Raw genomic sequence first — 19,171 nt, forward strand, 5'->3', positions numbered from 1 at the left:
CAGAGGATGTAGTTCCTATATATATATAATGAACCTTCACTATTTTTTAAGCCATTTTTTTTTCTTGAAGTTATGGATAGGATGGGTGGAATTGGTGGAATTTTGACCTTTACGATTCAATATATAACAGATTTCTGGTAAAAAGTTCAACTTTAATAATAAAAATCAGCTAGGCTAATACACAAGGCACCAACTTAGGCCTAAGTCATCAAGCGATTTTTATTAATTCAGGTGGCCGGGTTACAATGCGTAAGAGGGTGGTGCCAAGCCCTGCATGCCACGCGAGCCAACAGCTCCCTACACTAACTATTACCGTTAACCTCAACAAGTTCTTTTGGAAAGGGAAACCGAAGAACTCGGGGGAAAACCAGTGGGGTGAGAACTTGCAAACTCAACGCAGAAGGAGTTGTTCCGAGTATTCACCCAGTACGTGCCACAAGCTGGAATCGAGACCGGCTCCTCTTGCTGCGAGGCGAAAGTGCGAACCACTCCGCCACCCCACTTATTTTAGCCAGTCAGAGAATTGAGCCTTCACTATTATTTAAGCCATTTTTGGGTTTTTTCTTGAAGTTATGGATATATAGCATGAGTGAAATTGGTGGTATTTTGACCTTTACAAGTTAATATTAACAGATTGGAAAGTTTGTTATTGTAATGTTTATGTGTAGTGTGGGAATGTTGAGTTTGTGTTTATGTGTAGTGTGGGAATGTTTAGTTTGTGTAATGGCGGTTGTGGGTGATGAGTTTGTTGTCTTTACGTTTTGTATGTATTGGTGTTTTGACTTTGGGGTGGACTGAGTGCTGAGGGTTAAGGTAAATCTCTCAACGTCCAAATGGCAGGGTTTCCACCAAATGTTCACGGTATACATCTTAATATCAATTGGCGATAGTATCGGGCGGGATTTGAACCCAAGCCCTCCTATATGACAGGCGAGTGTTCTACCACAAAACCACCGATACACGTTACGCTTCATTGAAAATTACAAACTCAGCTTAGCGGAAGAGTATATTAATAGTTTTTAAAGTCTACATTTTTTACGCAGGAATTTTAAAGGTCAAATCTTATTTATTAAGAGTTAGCAAGTAACTTACGCAAAATGTATATAAAATAAAATAAATTTACTCGACAACGAATTTTTCTCGTTCACAAGCTTTAAAAGTTTATTATAACTTGTGCACGAGAAAAATTCGTTGTCGAGTAAATTTATTTTATTTTATATAGGTCAAATCTTGTTTTAGCGCAGTCAGCAGAGATAAGATGGTTAAAGGGTAGAACCCGTGGGTGGTCCACTTAGTTAGTTTTTGAAATTTATTTACGGGTTTTCTTATCGACTTAGATATAGTCGTTTGTTGATATACGAGCTGTCGTCTAGTCAAGTGGCTTTCTGTGCTTTGTTAATGGTAAGGTTTTCGCTTCTTTTTAATACATTTTCTATTGGTGTGGATATTTGGATATCTACGATTCCTAATGCAGTCATTGATTTCCTGGGTGTGCGAGTCATTATATGATATTGGAAATTGAATGGTATTGGTCCTTTTCATGCGGTATGTGTCACAACGTAAACTGGAAGTCTACGAGTCGTCCATTAAAAGATGTCGAATATAGCTATTCTACGGTATCTTCATCAAGGGCGAGTGTTGAAATAAAATGAGCGTTAAAGATGCGGCAAGTATTTCGTAAGCGAGAAAAATACAAATACCCTCTGTAGATATTTCTTTCATTAAAATTGGCTTCGTATTATATTTAACTGATAAACTCGTACTGTAGATAGGGTTCAATTTCATTGTGCATTGTTTTAGTACGTCTAACTCATTGTTGTAACTACTTAATTTATAATATTCTGAATAAATTAAACTCGGTTGTTTCGTCTCAATTATTTTAATTATTATTAAAATTTTATACCGGGCGGGATTGAACCGGGATTACGTTTTTAGTAAATAACTCTGAATTGCGGAGATCTATCTTTAAGGGTCATCTCGAGAAATTAATACCGAGAAGAGGTATATTTTGGCTTGCCAACTTGTTCTAACTTAAGACTATTTTGGTTAATTTAGTAGTATCAGATCTGGTAGAATGTTCTAACAATTAAATAGCTCGTACAACATAGAGGTTTACCGTATTGCTAATGAACCACCTATTCGTAAAGGGATAAATAAACCAGTTATCATCACTTAATAACATTCCAAGAATATTTTTCGTAAACTCTCATTTTTAAGTTATCCTTTTTCGTCTAAGACATGTCCACCTTTATGTGAGGTGAGAATAGTATCAGACCACGTATACTATATTTCCAATAAATTGAAATTAACCTTTCCGGGTTGTTTTTAGTTGACCGAAGTTCCTGGATTTATGCAATACTCACCCAGAATTTGGGCAAACATTTACCCAATTTGGGTAATTTTTAACGAAACCATTTTAAGAGTGCGGGAAACATTTTCACAAGAAAAGGCCGAAAGGCCTTGTTTCTACCGGCAATGACGCTGCGAATAGGGTAGTGCCAACACATTTTCTGTTAACCTAATACCATTCTTCTAATAACATAAACTTTGGGAAAAATATCAAATAGTAATGTATCTCATTCTTTACCCAACCGAAGGGTCATAAGTACATAACGTTTTTAATGCAAATAAATTTATGTACTATAAAAATTTTACTTCTGCAATGAACCGAGAACATAGACAAAGGCATTTTAGGGAGCTGTTGGCTCGATCTCTTGGCATGCAGGGCTTGCCACCACCCTCCTACGCATTGTAACCCGGCCACCGGAGTTAATGGCTTCAAAAGTCGCTTGATGACTTACGCCTAAGGTGGTGCCTTGGGTATAAGCCTAGCTGATTATTATTAAACACATCACGCCACTGCCATCAAGTTTAAGCATTTGATTTAAATAGTGGCTCGTTAACACAGCGAATAAAAGTTTAATTACGAAACATGTATTATATTAGTAGTAATTAATATATATTTTTCAATTTTGCGTTGAAAAATCTTCTTATTCAAATTATTATTTCATAACTATTTAATAAATAATTATGAAAAATATTTTATGGACTGACGGAGAAACATTCTTTTAAAGGAAATTACCTATATTGGTACTAGCATAAGTAACATAAAGGAATTTGTATGGTACTCCCTTTGCTGCCTACGAAATTTTTGTAATGCCCAAAACCATTTAATCAGTTCCTTAAAGCCAATGCTTGTTTAAAATTGAAACGCGCTTAAAGCTTAAAATAATGTGTATTTGGTAAATGCTGATTAATTATTGAATCTGTAGTTTTTTATTCAACTTTATCACCATAACAGTTTGTTATTTTAAATACGGCTTCATCTAGTTTGAACTGGACGGAGAAGTAACTTGAATTAATTTTTTCAGGATTCAAATTTGACTTGGTATACTTCCAATCCGGACTTCACGCCATGTTTCCAACGCACCGTTCTGGTTTGGGTTCCTTGCGCTTTTCTGTGGATTTTCCTTCTCCCGGAAATTCAAACGTTCAGGCGATCGAAACGAACTCATATTCCATGGACATTTCTCAATATTACTAAAATGGTAAGTGGTGCGTTTGTCTTAAGTGTGGTGGAACTGCTTTACAAGGTATTGATTTATATTTAGAAATTAACATCTTAATATTTAATTTTATTTGAGAGTAGTGAAAAGGGCTCGCTAAAGTATCTTGGAAATTTGAACCAAATCTGCCAGAGAAAATGCGATAATTATTTAGGGTACCGAGATAAAATATTTTCGTTTTTAAGTTTACCGCGAATCTAAAAAAAAGATTGGTACTGATTCTAACTGATCAACTTTTCCATGAAAAAGACTGCCAAATTTTGTTTAATGCATCAAGCTTTCAATATATTAAGGTTATTTCAGTAGATAAGATGTTTTTTCCTAGAGGTTTCCTACATTTTCAGCAATCTTACTTATATTGTACTTGTAATGACGCCTGCAGCCATGAAAGCTCACATTGTTTGAAGGTGAATTCCAGTGGCGTCGTTAAGCCCTTTTTGGTTGGGGCCATAGTTCGAAATTACCAACCCCTCATCAAACAAATTGACCAAGGTCCCCTCAAAATATTAAAAAAGGCCCTAAAAAAATATAAAATGCAACCAATTGAGACTGTATTACTTTCTTAAATAAAATGGTTTAGGAGAATAAGTTAATACAGTCTTCCAAGCTTATACCCATATCTTTCCACAACACCTTCGACGATCAGTGGTAATTATGATTAGCCATTTGTTATAATAAATAAAACAATGGTGATAGGATCGTTGAATTTAATAAAAAAAACAGTTCACAATCCAAAATATAACTCTCCTCCGAAGAGCTTGTCCTTGGGCGTATTAACTACTGGACACGGCACTGAACGATACACCGCCATATTCAGAGCATCGTCTTAAAAACGTAATCCCGGTCTTACGCCGACTGGTAGAATATTTTTTGTTATAATTAACATAAATATTAAAAATGTAATTGCCTTATACATATTTCAAATATCAATAAAACAAAAACAAAAAAATTTGCACCAAAAACATTATTAAATTAACAAAGCAACGAAAATGATAAAATACAAAATTAACAATTACTAGAACGTTCACGAAACGTCAATTTTATACGTGCGAGAAACTATTTTACAGACGAAAACTAACCCATGGTATTATAGGTCTTAAACAAATCAAAATTATACGGAAAACAAAGTTAAAGCGAAAACAAAAACTAAAAGTGGAAGTTCTAATAAAAACTGCTTCGGGTCACCAAGACAACCCATCGAAACCGGTAATAATCAATGCATATAAAAAATCATAGACATGAATTCTCCATCACATTATCAACACTTTCGATAAACGGAACAAGAAAAAAAAATAGAAAAATATATAATAATAATTAATAACCCAACCAAGCAACAAGTTATTTCAAATATTTAGGAATCAAGAAAAAGTCGATCATAATACCCGCAGAAATAAAAATTGTTAAAGCAGAATTAAGAAATAAAAAATATGTAATAATAACCCAATGAAACAAGGTTATTCAAATACTAAGAAATCCAGAAAAGGTCAATTCAAATACCCATGGCAATAAAAATTGTAATATAAAAAACCAAATACAACTATATAAAGGCTGAAAAGGAAAATTGTAATACCAATAGTAACATTTTTACACATTAATGTGGTACATTTATTGAAACTTTTAATAATTATTTGTAAAAGATACTGATGGTACAAAAATATATGGATCCAGAATGTTCCCTCTGGGATCTCACCAATTATTACCTCAAATGTCTTGGCCGCAGTGAAATATACATGGTTACCTATATATCCTTTTTCCTCTGCGAAGCTGAGCTTTTTCCTTTAATATATGCTACTTCTTCAGAACTATAAAGTTGTAAACCAAAAAAAAAAACTATTTCCTGAAAGTATTCAGTTTTAATGTAGGTAAATACAAACCATTATTAAATATTTAAATCATGAATTTATTAAATTATAAACTTAAGCTGCAAACATTCTGAAATCTTTCTGGAAGTAGTTCATATAAATTTCTATAAAATAAGATTATTTCAGCTATTTCACTTCTTTGGAAGATAGCATTAGACCCATCCTTTTAGTATTTAAATGTTTATAGCAGAGAGTGTATAGTATAGAGAAACGGCTCTCTTTCAAAAAGCCATAATTATTTTTCTGGCGGGAAAATGCCCATAGAATCAGGATAAGAGATGGCGCCAGCGATATTGCTAGCTAATAGCTAGCTTTTTAACACTGGTGGAGGACGATGCAAAAACCAGTTTCTTTTTTATATTTGGACCATTTATTTAATTTGTGAAATTATTAAATAAGCCTGGATCGTTTTGTTCAGTCAGAAATTGTTCCGCCAATAAAAACAAAACTCTCATTTTCGTTTTTTCAAGTTTCTAAAGGATAATGATCGGTAAGAATTCTTAAGACCTAAATTAACTTTTCTCCTAAACATTTACTCTATTTCACCAATGAATGTATTATGAGACTTAAAACTAAAAACAGGCTAACAAAATATTCAGCTGTGCCAACTATTTTTTACGTTAATGTAAAAATTAATGGAAATTAATAAATACAAAATATAGTTATATATAAGGATATCTAATCCACAAGCGCGTTTTAAACCATCAAGTGTTTTTGTCTTAGTCAAATCAAATCGTAGAAATCAATTATTGACCCTACGAACGTGCTTAATTACTTTGAAGGCCAAAAAAACAGCGGACGACTGTTTTTGGTAATGTAATTGTACCAACGAATTATTTTTTCAAAATTTATAACAGAAATAAATCACGTTTTTGAGAAAAGTTTTAATTTGCTCTCTTACGTGACAAACGTTATACGGAATTGCAATGATTCATGAAGCGGTTAATTGATAAAGACTCTGGTTTGATTATTCTGAAACTCTTTGAAACAGGATAAATTTCTTTAATGGGTTTTCATACAAAGTGCCCTATAAAACCAAGATAAAGACTACGATACTACATTAAAATTAAAAAAAAGATTAGACTGAAATCTGTTAAAAATACCAAGAAAAAATACTTGTTCTGAAACGTTTTTTTTCTAATATTTATACATTTTATATTTATATTGCATATTTATTTCCCAACGAATTGAAATATTTATTTTACCTAATCTACGTCTGGTCTATAGACCTTGGTCTTATAGGTGGTTCTCCATAAATTTCTTGAATTAATGAAAAACAATTACATTCAATATTGAAATATTAAAAACTAATAAACTTTGCTGTACTTACTTATAATTACAATGAAATTTTATATTGAAATTAATTTATAAACAATATAATTCAACATCTTCAAATGATTGGAAACAATTTCCAGACGCTCAATACTATGAAACGTTACCACTAGTGACATCGCGTATAGGGATCCTGAACTTCTCTTCCAATTACCGTACGAAATCTTAACATTACGGGAATAGGAAGCGCTTATATCACGTCGGCCAAATTCATACATTAACGTCGTCCTAATTTGTATTGTAATAAAAAAACGCCAAGGCTTATCTAAAGCACGACGCAATGCATCGAAAACGGCCATTTTATTTTTCATGGAAATTGTCGAACACAGGCTATTGCAACAGCATTAAATTAATTGTATCGATAGCGCTGTCGCCATGTTTTACGTGAAATATACAACAATATTTGATCAACAACCGAAAAGCACTTTTCACATGATCGAAATGTTCGTATTTTAATTAACTAAAAACGAGATTGAAGTCGTAAAATAAACCGAACTCCACTCAAACAAAAGTCTAACCTCATCTTATCCAACCTAACATAATCAGATTGCCGACAAACCGATATCGAGCAGCCCCTATTTCAAAATAAACCTTAATTGGATAAAACTATTAATTTTATACACAAGACACTCACATCCGAAAACCTAACTCCTCTGACTTTATCCCCCTTAAAAAAATGCTGTCATTTTGGTCAATTAAATGGTCCTCATTAAAGAACATGTAGATACAATGAAACCACAGTGTCGATGAAATATACGTCGAACAAACGGACCCCATGTCAATCATTTGTAAATCAATCGAATGGACCATGACATTGGTCCGTTACTTGAATATATGGCTTACCCAGCAGAAATCAATTCAATGCAACACGAATTTTTAACGTTTGGATATTGATGTACTTCACTGCGGATGACACCAGAGGTGGGCATTTTACGATTATTTTTTTATTCGAATATTTCCTTCGGCCAGTGAAGTTTCCAATTCCGCCATATGAAACCTTCTTATTCTGAAAGAAGAATAGGACTCTACCTTTCGAAAGCACGGAAACCTTCCTTGCGCGAAGAAAACTATAACTCAGTGAACGAAACTTCGTCTTTACTACGCGAAACTGTTTTATATTCTTCCAATGAACATGGTTAGATAAATCGGATTTTTGCACGCTAATATCTAAAAATTAGACATTTGAAAAAAAACGACGAAAGTAAACTGAATTTGGCGGGAGCGTGTTTTGACTTAGTTTATTTAATAATTTCAATGACTTGTTCGCGCTTTAAACGAAAATGGTTAAAAAAAAGCACTGCATTTTCCGGAAATGTAATAGTGATAATCGCTACTTACATAAACCGCATATGCTTTTCCTAAGCCTAAATCCCGTCCAATGTAAAGAGTGGGTTACCTGGTTATCAAAGTTTAAACCTGGCTTTACAGTTAAGAACGTGAATTTTGATACCTTTTTTCAAGAGTTTCAAAAGTGTATTGGCGAAACATTCTAAAAAAGGGTATTCAATATAGCTTTATATGAACAACAATTTATATTTAAGTAAAATTAGTACTTACTTCAATTATTTTCTATCATTTAATGGCCTATTTCTTTAGCCTATAACCCCACGCGCGCGTTTAATAGGAACAATAAAACCGTTAAATTTTTTCCCTGCGCGCCGAAAATTCTTCGCCCCCCCCCCGGAATTTCTTCTCAGGTGGTCTTTAAAAATAAGCCCCTGATATGACGTAGTTCGGCTATTACGCTTTTTCTTTCCACCAGATGGCGATACTTTGGGTGTTAGAGCTAGTGTCCGCGTTTTGGGAGAAAAGTCATGTCCTGTATTTATCATTTATTGGCCCATGGCCTCAACAACCCCTTGATGCCCCGTCCAAAATGTTCCTCTGTACTCTCGAGCCACGCTTAAGTTTGTGCGAATAGCGCTTTTTTTAGGAATTTGGTAAATACCAAATACGTCGGTTTTTGGGAACAATCTGTCGGATCGAATTTTGAAAATCACTAAATAATTTGACCAAATAGGGCGACGTTTAAAAATTGGATCCAAATTAATTTGTTTATCAAATTATTCTATCAAATACAAAATTTCCGCTTTAAAACAAAGAAAGCCTTAAAGGTAATGCACCCTTTATTTATTATAAAAATTAATATCTTTTCTTCTTTCTTGTCACCCTCATGAACAAAATAATATAATAATACAATAATAAGAATACAATTTAAAAAAAAGATAGTATGTAATCACCCCTCCCAAAATGGTTTCTTCCACTCTACAGTGGCCGCGTTCAGTAACAGCAACGGTTGAACCGTTGAATGCACCTTCGTAACAGAACGATTTTGTCCACTTCCGGTTTTTACGTCACGTTTGTAGAATAAGCAATCCATAGAGCCGGTTATTTTGTTGATCAACGGAATCTGGACGTCACAGTCACAGTTCGCGGGAAGGCTAACTGCGGACGACACATCGGACGACATTTCCCTTTGGAGTTACTGTCTTTATTATTACAATACGCGCAAAACACCATCTACTCCCGGATTTGTGAATTTTCGATTCTAGAAGACGCTACACACAAGAAGTGGCTAGAAAACTTTAGCACCGCAGCGCTATCTAAAACTATTTCGGTCGCGAATTTACAAACGTCAAGTTAATTTTAAAATTTAAATTTTGTTTGCTTCGTCAGAATCGTCATTCGCCACTAGTGACTCGGGTTTGTGTAGTGTTTTGAATAGCGCTTTGGTGTTTCCTGAGGCTTAAATGCCCAGCTGACAAAATAGGTGCCATTCGATGGCTCCTGGTAGTGTCGATAACCGAACATTTAAAAACCAAATCCAAATTAATACATAAATTAACCAAAGGTTATTGCTAGAGAATCGATTTATTCCAGGGGCGTAGCCAGGATTTGGTTTCGGGAGGGGCGCACATTGAAATAAGTAAAACAAAACATAAAAAAAATTGTATATAGAACCATAGGTTTCGGTGAGGCACGTGCCCTCTGTGCCCTCCCCTGGCTACGCCACTGATTTCATCCACCCTAGAATCTTAGGTCAAATAGAAGAATTAATTAATCAGGGTGTAAGTTACCTACTGGTGGAGGCGTAGCCAGAATTTGGCTATGGAGGGGGAACACAATTGAAAGGAAAAGTTTAGTAAAATATTTGTTGATACAACCATGCATGTCCCCCTCCCTCCCCCCTTGGATTACGCCACTGCCTATACTCGACTTCTGTTGTTAACTATAAATCTTGTGCCAGTTACTTTTCTGTAATCGAAAGTGTTTATCTATTCGCTTTAGCTAATTTACGAAAGTTATTAATAAACCCGAGATGAAACCATAAGTAGCATAATGCATAAGTAAAATGCTTCCGTTTTCACTTGATGCTTGTTATTTAACGATGGTTTGTCTCACCAATCACAACATAAATCATTTATGTGGCTAAACACTAAAAACGGCTCATAATTGTTTGTTGTCTTTGAAACTGCCAGTTAACAATGCACTGAACTAATTTTCATTGTATTCCAATTAACATAAACATGGCAGCTGTCAGCACTTTAGTAAGCATCGGCTCAATGATGTCAGCAACGGTCCCACTGAACCATAAGCGGCCGTTCAATAGATTTCAAGAAATCACAATGGTCCACAAAACCAGTTTCAGGGGTGGGCTAAGGACATTAGTTCCGCAACTGCCTGCGATAATGGATAAGCTTATTTGAATTTACAAAATATCAGTATCAATGTAGAGCAAGTAACGAGAAACCTATAGCTATCGTGTTCAATGCATTAAAATAATAAAGCTGGCGTGACAGTACGGGTTATTCTTAATTAATGTGTACATCAGAAATGTCAATGAAACCCGAGGACTATCAGATTTGTCACTCCAGCGGCTCAAAAATGTCACCCATCTAATACGATAAAATCATATGGGGTCAATTGTAAACGAACCATGTTTATTACGTTTTCCATCAAGTCCTATAATGTCTCATTAAAACCTTAACGACGAAAAATATCGAGATTTTTAGGAAGTTTCGTGAATTTATTTCGATTCTATTGAAAATTTAAACGTTACAAGACTGAAAAAATTACCTGGTTGTGCTATTTGAAACTGTATTTATTTATATACCACGCCAAATATAATGACAATAAGTAACAAATTATATTTATTTATAAAAATATGTCCACCAACAGACTCATAGTATCTTTAAATATGGTAACGTTAAAAAAATTGCCGCACCAGGCAGTGGCGCTTTAATTGACATCCAGGGTCTTCGGCTTGAGCTTCAAAAGGGTCCTTAGAAGTTAGACTTTCCCTTCTACAATCCTCTCAGGCACTCGTCTTTAAGCAAGTTCCTGGATCTTTAGTTTTGAACCTTATAGTTTTTGCGCTTAAAACATGTGTAAATAGTTTAAAAAAAATTATTTATGGCCTCACGAATTTTAATCACGTTAATACTTGCATACATTTTTCACACTATTGCGATGTCGCTAGAATCAAATAAGTATAATGATAGTTCGAATTTTAGTTTGAAGAATGAATGTTGCTATAGAAAGAAGTAAAGCTTTATACTTCAAAGCTTTCACATAACTCATTCACTAAAAATTTCTTCGTTCGACGGTTTTCGAAGCACCTTTGCGTAATTTTTTAACGATTGAAGATATTTCAGACCATTTCGGCAAAAAATTAGTATGAAACATTTTTTACTACCATCTATAAAACCGAATGGTGTTCAGGAAAATGTTTGATTCACAATTTTATTTTTTTGAGGGATGATATTTTTAACTTTGAAATGTTCGAACGAATAAACTAGATACGTTTTATTGTTTTAAAACTTTCAACTTGTGAAGGCTACTCGACTTTTTTGTAGGAATTCGATTACTTCGCGAAAAAAGTCTAGTGAAGGTAAATTGCTTCTTCAAAGGCAGTCCGTGAAGCGAAAGTGCCCAACTCTGGATGACACACAGCTCCATACGATGTGGTTGTTCTATTAGTGCCACCATTCACCTGAACCGCTAGTTAGTAAACGTCAAAAAGACCAACTTCTTTTATTAATAATAATAATAAATAATAATAATCAGCTAGGCTAATACCCAAGGCACCACCTTAGGCCTAAGTCGTCAAGCGACTTTTAAAGTCATTAATTCAGGTGGCCGGGTTACAATGCGTAGGAGGGTGGTGGCCAGCCCTTCGCGCCACGCGAGCCAAAAACTCCCTAAACTAACTTTATTTGAGATTATACGTAGTACCGTAGCCGAAATGCTTTTAGGCGAAAAATACCACTTAGCTCTCATTAGGTGGGTAAGAAGTTTATTCATGACAAATTAGCAATACATTTATAATTGATAAAGAATCGTTGAACGTTTTTCCTCAATATCTTTTTGGGATTCTCGTAACTTCATGTTTTTAATTAAATATAGATTGCAAATGTTGCACTTTTAGTCATGAATGTGCTGAAAATAGCCTACGGCGTTTACCAGAAACAACCTTTCCTGATTCATAGTCTTCCTTCGTTAATCAAACTTTTGACAGAAGTAAGTTATTATTTTCTTGTTCTGAGTAAGCAAAATTTTAAGTACGATTCAATGAAATTATGATTAAATAAAAAAACCATGGTTCATTGGAGCAGGATAAAAACTCGTCGAAATATTTTTTTTTAATTACCCATTTATAAGTTCCTGGCATTTTACAGAAAATAATTAATAGTTATTTGAAATTGGAATACCAAGTGATATATTTCAAAATGTGTTGTAGTCCATCCAGTTACAATGCATGAATTTGTTTTTTCTATCTAAACAAAATTTTGATCAAACTCTTGGTGTCGTAATTAAAACTGTAATATTTTGCCATATTTATTTCTATTTGAAATAATTTGAAATAATCGTTTGCTAGTCGGTTTTCACCGGGTGAAATATAATTACCTTTGACCTTTAAAATTTTAAGTAAAAGAGTCTTTCTGTAGCGGACTTGTTTCCATGTTTGCCTTTTACCCTCAAGTTCTTACAAACGGTGTTTGAGGTCAGAAAAATTCTTGAATGTGTTCAGTAATTTTTTCAGTTGAAATATATCTTTTAATTAACTCGAATTATTTGACACTTATACTTTCTTTTTGTTTTAGGGCTTAGCATTTTCTCTGATGTTATCTGGGCGTGCGCGCGGCATTCGACGCTCAGGACTTCTAATTGTATATTGGTGCCTCTCAACATTGACCGGAATAATTTCAATCAGATCAATCATTTCCTCAACGTTAAATGAGGTATGGCTTCTTTCTTATTATTGACAAAACGCAACATTTTCATTATGATCATAGCAACATTGTTATAGCCGTAGCAACATTAGATCGTTTTTGCAGAAAAACAAGCAAAATATTATCTGGCTCATATGTACACAGTTATAATTCGTGAATATTAATAAAACAAATTAAATATTTGGTTAACCAGCTGTTAAAACCATTCATTTATTACAGCACCAGAGCTATTTCAAGTTTGTAAAATTTTTAAGAGAAAAAGGAACTTTAATAATTCACATTTTTCCAACAATGGGTTTAAACTTTTGATAAATTCCACGAATACATGTAACTGCAACGGAATTTTTGAATAAACAAAAAATACAAGAAAATTAAAAACAGCGACAAAACTTCGGAAAAAATGCCCCCGGGATGAATTTTTGCACACTTCTTTATTTAGTCCCTATAAACGTTTTGTCAAAAGTCCCCATCATTGGGGTGTAAAGAATTATTTTAAGGCGGAAAAATGACCGGCAAAAATGGTTTATTGCCAATAGTTTCGTTATTATTAATTTTACAGCTATATTGTCAATTACAAATATAATTCAGAGTACGTTTTTGAGAAGGATAGTCTTATGTGAATTTAGCGTCTGAGCAGTCATTGCTGGGCAATCGCAGTGCCAATGTTTTTAGTGTGGCTTCAATGTATTTTTGCGATAAAGTTGCAAAAAAAATATGCCATACCTAAATATTTCACAATCGAAAGTGGCTATGGTCCCCAAAGTTTTATAGTCTGCAGTGCCGACTTTCACTGCCATTTTGTGTTCGCCATTTAATTCAAAAACTATTTCCCCAAACTCAACATATGAGAGGTCAAAGGCCACAGGCTCAAAAATTAAAATAACTTTGTAATGTATCGAAAAACGGTTTTTTCTTCCATATCGCTTAATTAAAACTTCTAGTAACATTCCAAAGTAAATTAATTTAGTAGTTATTTAAATATTAAATGATAATGGATACCCCACCCTTTGTTTTCTAAGAAAAACGCCCTTGGTTTAATGAAACTATCGAATAAAAATATTCGAAGCCGAATTCTAAGTCAAACTGCTGCGCTTAGTTCAAAAAAATATTTTCAAGATTACCCAACTTGACATTCAACCAGTGATCGTAACGACCTAGAATGCCCTCTGGTGGTTGAATGTCAAGTTGATTTTTAGAGCGAAACAAGTAATTATATCTATAACTACAAGTCTTAGCTGGGAGTAGTGGCGTACTCCTGTAACCCCAAGCGTCTGGGAGGAAGGGTTTGTGGATGGCCGTTTGAGGAAGACCACCAATTCACCAACGGGTGGTCGGAATACTTCCGGCACGGGTGTCCCCACCCGGTCCCCACGTATCCCGTTACACATACCTCGCCCTGATTAATCAAATGGACGAGAGGACTAAATTGTCCCACACGTTACAATCGCATAAAAAACTGTAAGTCTTAAAGTTTGTCCTTTTATTTATTTATTTATTTGTATGTCATGTTCTTAAAAACTTGAGAACGGTTAGCTTTAGAGCTTTGAAATTATAACTCAATGTTCAGGGCCTGATATCCAACTAAACACGCCTATTTCCAAATACCTGACATGGTTATTAATATAATTCAATTTATTATTTTACTCGACTTTGGACTTCGCCTCTTTGCACCCCTTTTCTATTTTTTCCGGCTGGTCTCGGCTTTCAATTTTTTTCCCGGCTCACACCCCTTTCCTTCCCTTATCTGAGTGTCAATTTTAAATTTCACATCGAATATATATTCGAAGTGACACTATTGCTATGGACGGAATGTCGTTAAGTGTTGTATGTTTGTTTATTTGTTTGTTTGTCGTGGAAAGCGACGGCACGGTAGATGGTGCTGCGAAAAATAATTTCTTATTTTAATTTTGACGTCACCGGGATTCGAACCGAGATTTCTGACCGCGTAGTCTCCAAAACCGACGCCTTATTCAAGTAACACCGTCCTCCTCAGATATATACGGTATTTCCCAGGTCACCGCCTACTTTTTGGGTGACGTCATCGACCTTTCCGGTAGCCATTGCAATACGTTATATTAGCAGGTGAATTTGAACTTTTAACGCTTTTCGCCCGTAGAGATTTGAACTTCAGCAAAAAATTACATGAACATATTTTTTTAATTAAAAGTATTAAGAATGGCCGGTAAGCGATTTTCATGCCCAAGATTCAGTATTGTGGATGCCTAGCGGGATTATTCTTACTGTCAACAATTATTGTCTGCCAGTACTACAATTAATATTAATGTAACAGCGTTGGTGTACAGTACAGAGATACTCATACGGAGAGAAACGTATTCGAATCCCGTTATTTAACGAAAGTTAATCGACTGTAGATAAGAAGCTTCGTACTGTTATGAGTTAGTGTACAATTTTTGACATGGAAGGCCAACTGATCAGCTCGTAGCCAGTTTCCCGGAAAAATTCAAAAATAAAATTTTGTCCGTCTTCGAGTTAACGTTGATTTTCGCACTTGACTCAAGAAATAATAAACCATTTCGTATGGGAACTTTATTTAAATATCATTATTTATACGTAATTAAGTATTTTTTAAGTAACAATTATCATTTTCGTAATGCATTTAATTGTAATTTAATAGTAGTTAACATTTAACCGTTAAGCCTTTGCTTCGTAGGGAAAATTAACCTGTAGAACCCGACCATATATTATATATATAATTTTGTGGGAAGTGAAATTTAGTTTGAAGTTAATTTTGTTTTATCTCTTACATATTTTTTTTTACCCAGCTAATTGTGTGAAAATAATTTTGCGAATTTTAATTACAGTAATGAAGTATGGTAAATATTTGAATAATTTTTCATAACAATAAACGTTTTGGGCATTCAAACTTAATCCTCTATGTAAAGGCGTCTTAATTATTCAAAAGCTTAAAGATAAATTATTGTTATTTGAGGATCAGTGGTGTACGAGCCATACCGTTGTAAGGTAGTACAGCCAGAACAGGACTGGAGCCCCCCATTCAAGTATTGTTGATAAATGTGCTTACTTACACTAAGCGCGTTAGAATTTTTTTTTAAGATTTTTAATATAATATATATTCATATTAATTGCCTTTGTGGCTATTTTCATTTACAATGTCTGTGTACCCCATTCTATTATAATATAAATTACACATGGTTGGATTTTTATTTGAAAGCTCGGCAGAGTTGGAAAACTCTTGATACATGATTGAGATAAAAGTAAACGATTAGAACCTCTTCACAAATCATGCTATGCTACCCATAAACACTATCTCATCAAAGGTCTGTTTTTGGTTGAAAGTTTTACTAAAATTAGCATATTTCACTTGCTTACTAGAACCAGTTATACACCTATTATCTTGTTATCTAAGTCTTAATTTCAAATTAAAACTCAATTTGACATAACCAATTATCATCTTTATTTCCCAATGTAATAACCAATTATCATCTTTATTTCCCAATGTAATAACCAATTATCATCTTTATTTCCCAATGTTAAGTAAAATATTTAAAATAATATTCAATATATTAAATTACATTCAATAATATTAAAATGTCTGTACAAAATATTTTTAAAAATAAAACCTATTTATTTTCTAACTTATGGATTTTATTTTCAATTATAAATTTTAGTCAAAATTTGCCCTGTGATGCAGAGCAAAGGGACAGCTATTAAATAAAAAATGCTTTTATCAAAGCAGATGGAAGGTTGTATTAAGGGGTAGTTCGGATCTATGAAGGCACAGATATTTGAAATGTTTTAGATTAAAGAGCTATTTTTTGGAATTATTTTAAAAAGCAAAATATATTTCTAAAATAATTTCCATAAATTTTCCCTCACCTTTTATATATTTTAAAACCATTTCCTTAAATTTGAGCCTTGAAACTGTAACAGTAAACTGAGAAAATTTTAAATTGTAAAGGAGTACACGTGTTTAGTTCAGAATTATGTATATTCTAATGGAAATATTTAAAATGAATTTTAAAATCGGCCGCCATGGATAGAAAATAAGGCTGTGGGATAAAAAATTCGAAAGAGAAGACATACTACGAACTGAGTTATTTTGCTTGATAAGGCACCATATTTTCAACGCTATAGACGCAGTGCTTCCATATTCGGGGAATTTTTCCTTTTTCCAGAATACGTGTAAAATTACAGCATTTAAATTGCTGAAACTCATTATAGAAACAAAACTAGTAAAGAAGTCATCAATAAAATAGATTTGCTATCAATTTATTCAAAAAGTTAATAAAGTTAACATGCCGTACATTGTAAACCCAAAGTTACGACTGAATGACTTATTTCAATATGACTAAGTCTTTCTTGAAAGTCCCTTTAACAATTCAAACAGGCTACTGCAGTGTAACTGCACACATTTCATCAGGCCTTTCTAGAAAGAAATTTTAACTCTATTGTCAATTTTTTTTACTACTACTTGACTTGGATCTTCAGTTTTTCGTGATGTATGCCAAATTTAGATACTGTTGCATAGTTCTACTTTAAACCAGAAGTTTAAAATAATAAGTGCAGACTTGGATAGATAGAATTTACGTTGTTAGTACATGTCTGTTTTATAATTTCATTATGAGAATTAGCTTACATAGAAAGTTGCAAACTCCTTTAACCGTTTAATTTCTTATGTATTTTAACAAAATTTAAAATTTTACATATAAAACAGCATATTAATTAAGGTTATAATATTTTGCGAGTAGTCGTTTAGTTGGAAACACAAAACTGTAGAATCCAATTACGACAGCATAGCAGACGTCTATACAGGGCTTCAACATTTGATATCTAAAATTTTCCTCTTGCGATAATTTCATTTTCGCGTTTTCGACCTAGTAATTCCCATTTTTTATCCCTCGCTCTTAATACTAATTTATATAGATATTAAGATTAATTCTTAAAATTATTGAAAATTTAAGGTTTTATTTATTTTGCAAAAACATATCCTCAAAAGTTGCTTTGGATACCCTTTATTAAATTTCCATCGCTTTTCCCGTTTTCCCTTTTAAATTGCATTATTCCCTTTCAGCGTTTTTAAAGGTAGAAAAATTCTGGAAAAAGGAAAAATTCCCCGAATATGGAAGCACTGCGTCTATAGCATTGAAAATATGGTGCCTTATCAAGCAAAATAACTCAGTTCGTAGTATGTCTTCTCTTTCGAATTTTTTATCCCACAGCCTTATTTTCTATCCATGGCGGCCGATTTTAAAATTCATTTTAAATATTTCCATTAGAATATACATAATTCTGAACTAAACACGTGTACTCCTTTACAATTTAAAATTTTCTCAGTTTACTGTTACAATTTCAAGGCTCAAATTTAAGGAAATGGTTTTAAAATATATAAAAGGTGAGGGAAAATTTATGGAAATTATTTTAGAAATATACTTTGCTTTTTAAAATAATTCCAAAAAATAACTCTTTAATCTAAAACATTTCAAATATCTGTCCCTTCATAGATCCGAACTACCCCTTAAATTAAGCTTCCAACTGCTTTGAAAAAAGCATTTTTTATTTAATAGAACATAGGGTTGTAAACTTTTAGATTTGTAAATGGAAAACGAAATAATAACTTGTGGTAAGTTCATTGTTTTTGTAAATATTATATAAATAACATTATTTAAATATTTTGGTAATCCTTCGCCAAGGCTTATCATATTCCTTTCGGGCCTTAGCTACAGGCCACATAGGAGAAATATTCTTTTTAAATTCGAATTAATTGTTTTCAGGTAAATAGTCTTTTTGAAATCCAACTTCACTAGCTGATGGCGAGTGGGAAAATGACCCTTTAAAGTGGCCTAATATAACTAAACAAAACATGAAGACGTATTTGATAAACTCCAAGGCCTGTGATCAACAAGAAGCCAATGCAAGAAAAAGCATGGAAGCAGGGAACTATTTTGAAAGTGGTTGGGTTGGAACACTTTTTATAGCAAAATTAGATGATGATTTGGTGGCTTGCCGGGGAGAAGTAGCTCGTTCCCAGACACTTTCAGACGTAGATCATCGAGCTCTATTTGTTAGTACAAATGAAGGAGAGGTGGTTTATGGTTATTGTTCCTGTACAGCTGGATTATCGAAAGTTTGTAACCACGTTGGGGCCCTATTATTTAAAATTGAATTTTGGAAAAGCGAAGAAAAGAAAGGTCCAGCT

The 19,171-nt window shown here is 33.5% G+C and overlaps 1 protein-coding gene across 1 annotated transcript in view; it reads left to right on the plus strand.

Moving 5' to 3' along the window:
* LOC149962213 (ATP-binding cassette sub-family C member 3-like) overlaps positions 1-19,171 on the plus strand; it is a 48,367-nt gene that overhangs the window by 6,069 nt on the left and 23,127 nt on the right. The window contains exons 2-4 of the mRNA XM_090179123.1: positions 3,372-3,548; positions 12,167-12,280; positions 12,865-13,002. Coding sequence (XP_090035249.1) covers positions 3,372-3,548; positions 12,167-12,280; positions 12,865-13,002 — 429 coding nt within the window. The remainder of the gene's footprint in view (positions 1-3,371; positions 3,549-12,166; positions 12,281-12,864; positions 13,003-19,171) is intronic.

This window comes from Leiobunum rupestre, chromosome 1 (genome assembly GCF_980474605.1).
Source record: "Leiobunum rupestre chromosome 1, qqLeiRupe1.1.hap1, whole genome shotgun sequence".
Lineage (NCBI taxonomy): Eukaryota > Metazoa > Arthropoda > Arachnida > Opiliones > Sclerosomatidae > Leiobunum > Leiobunum rupestre.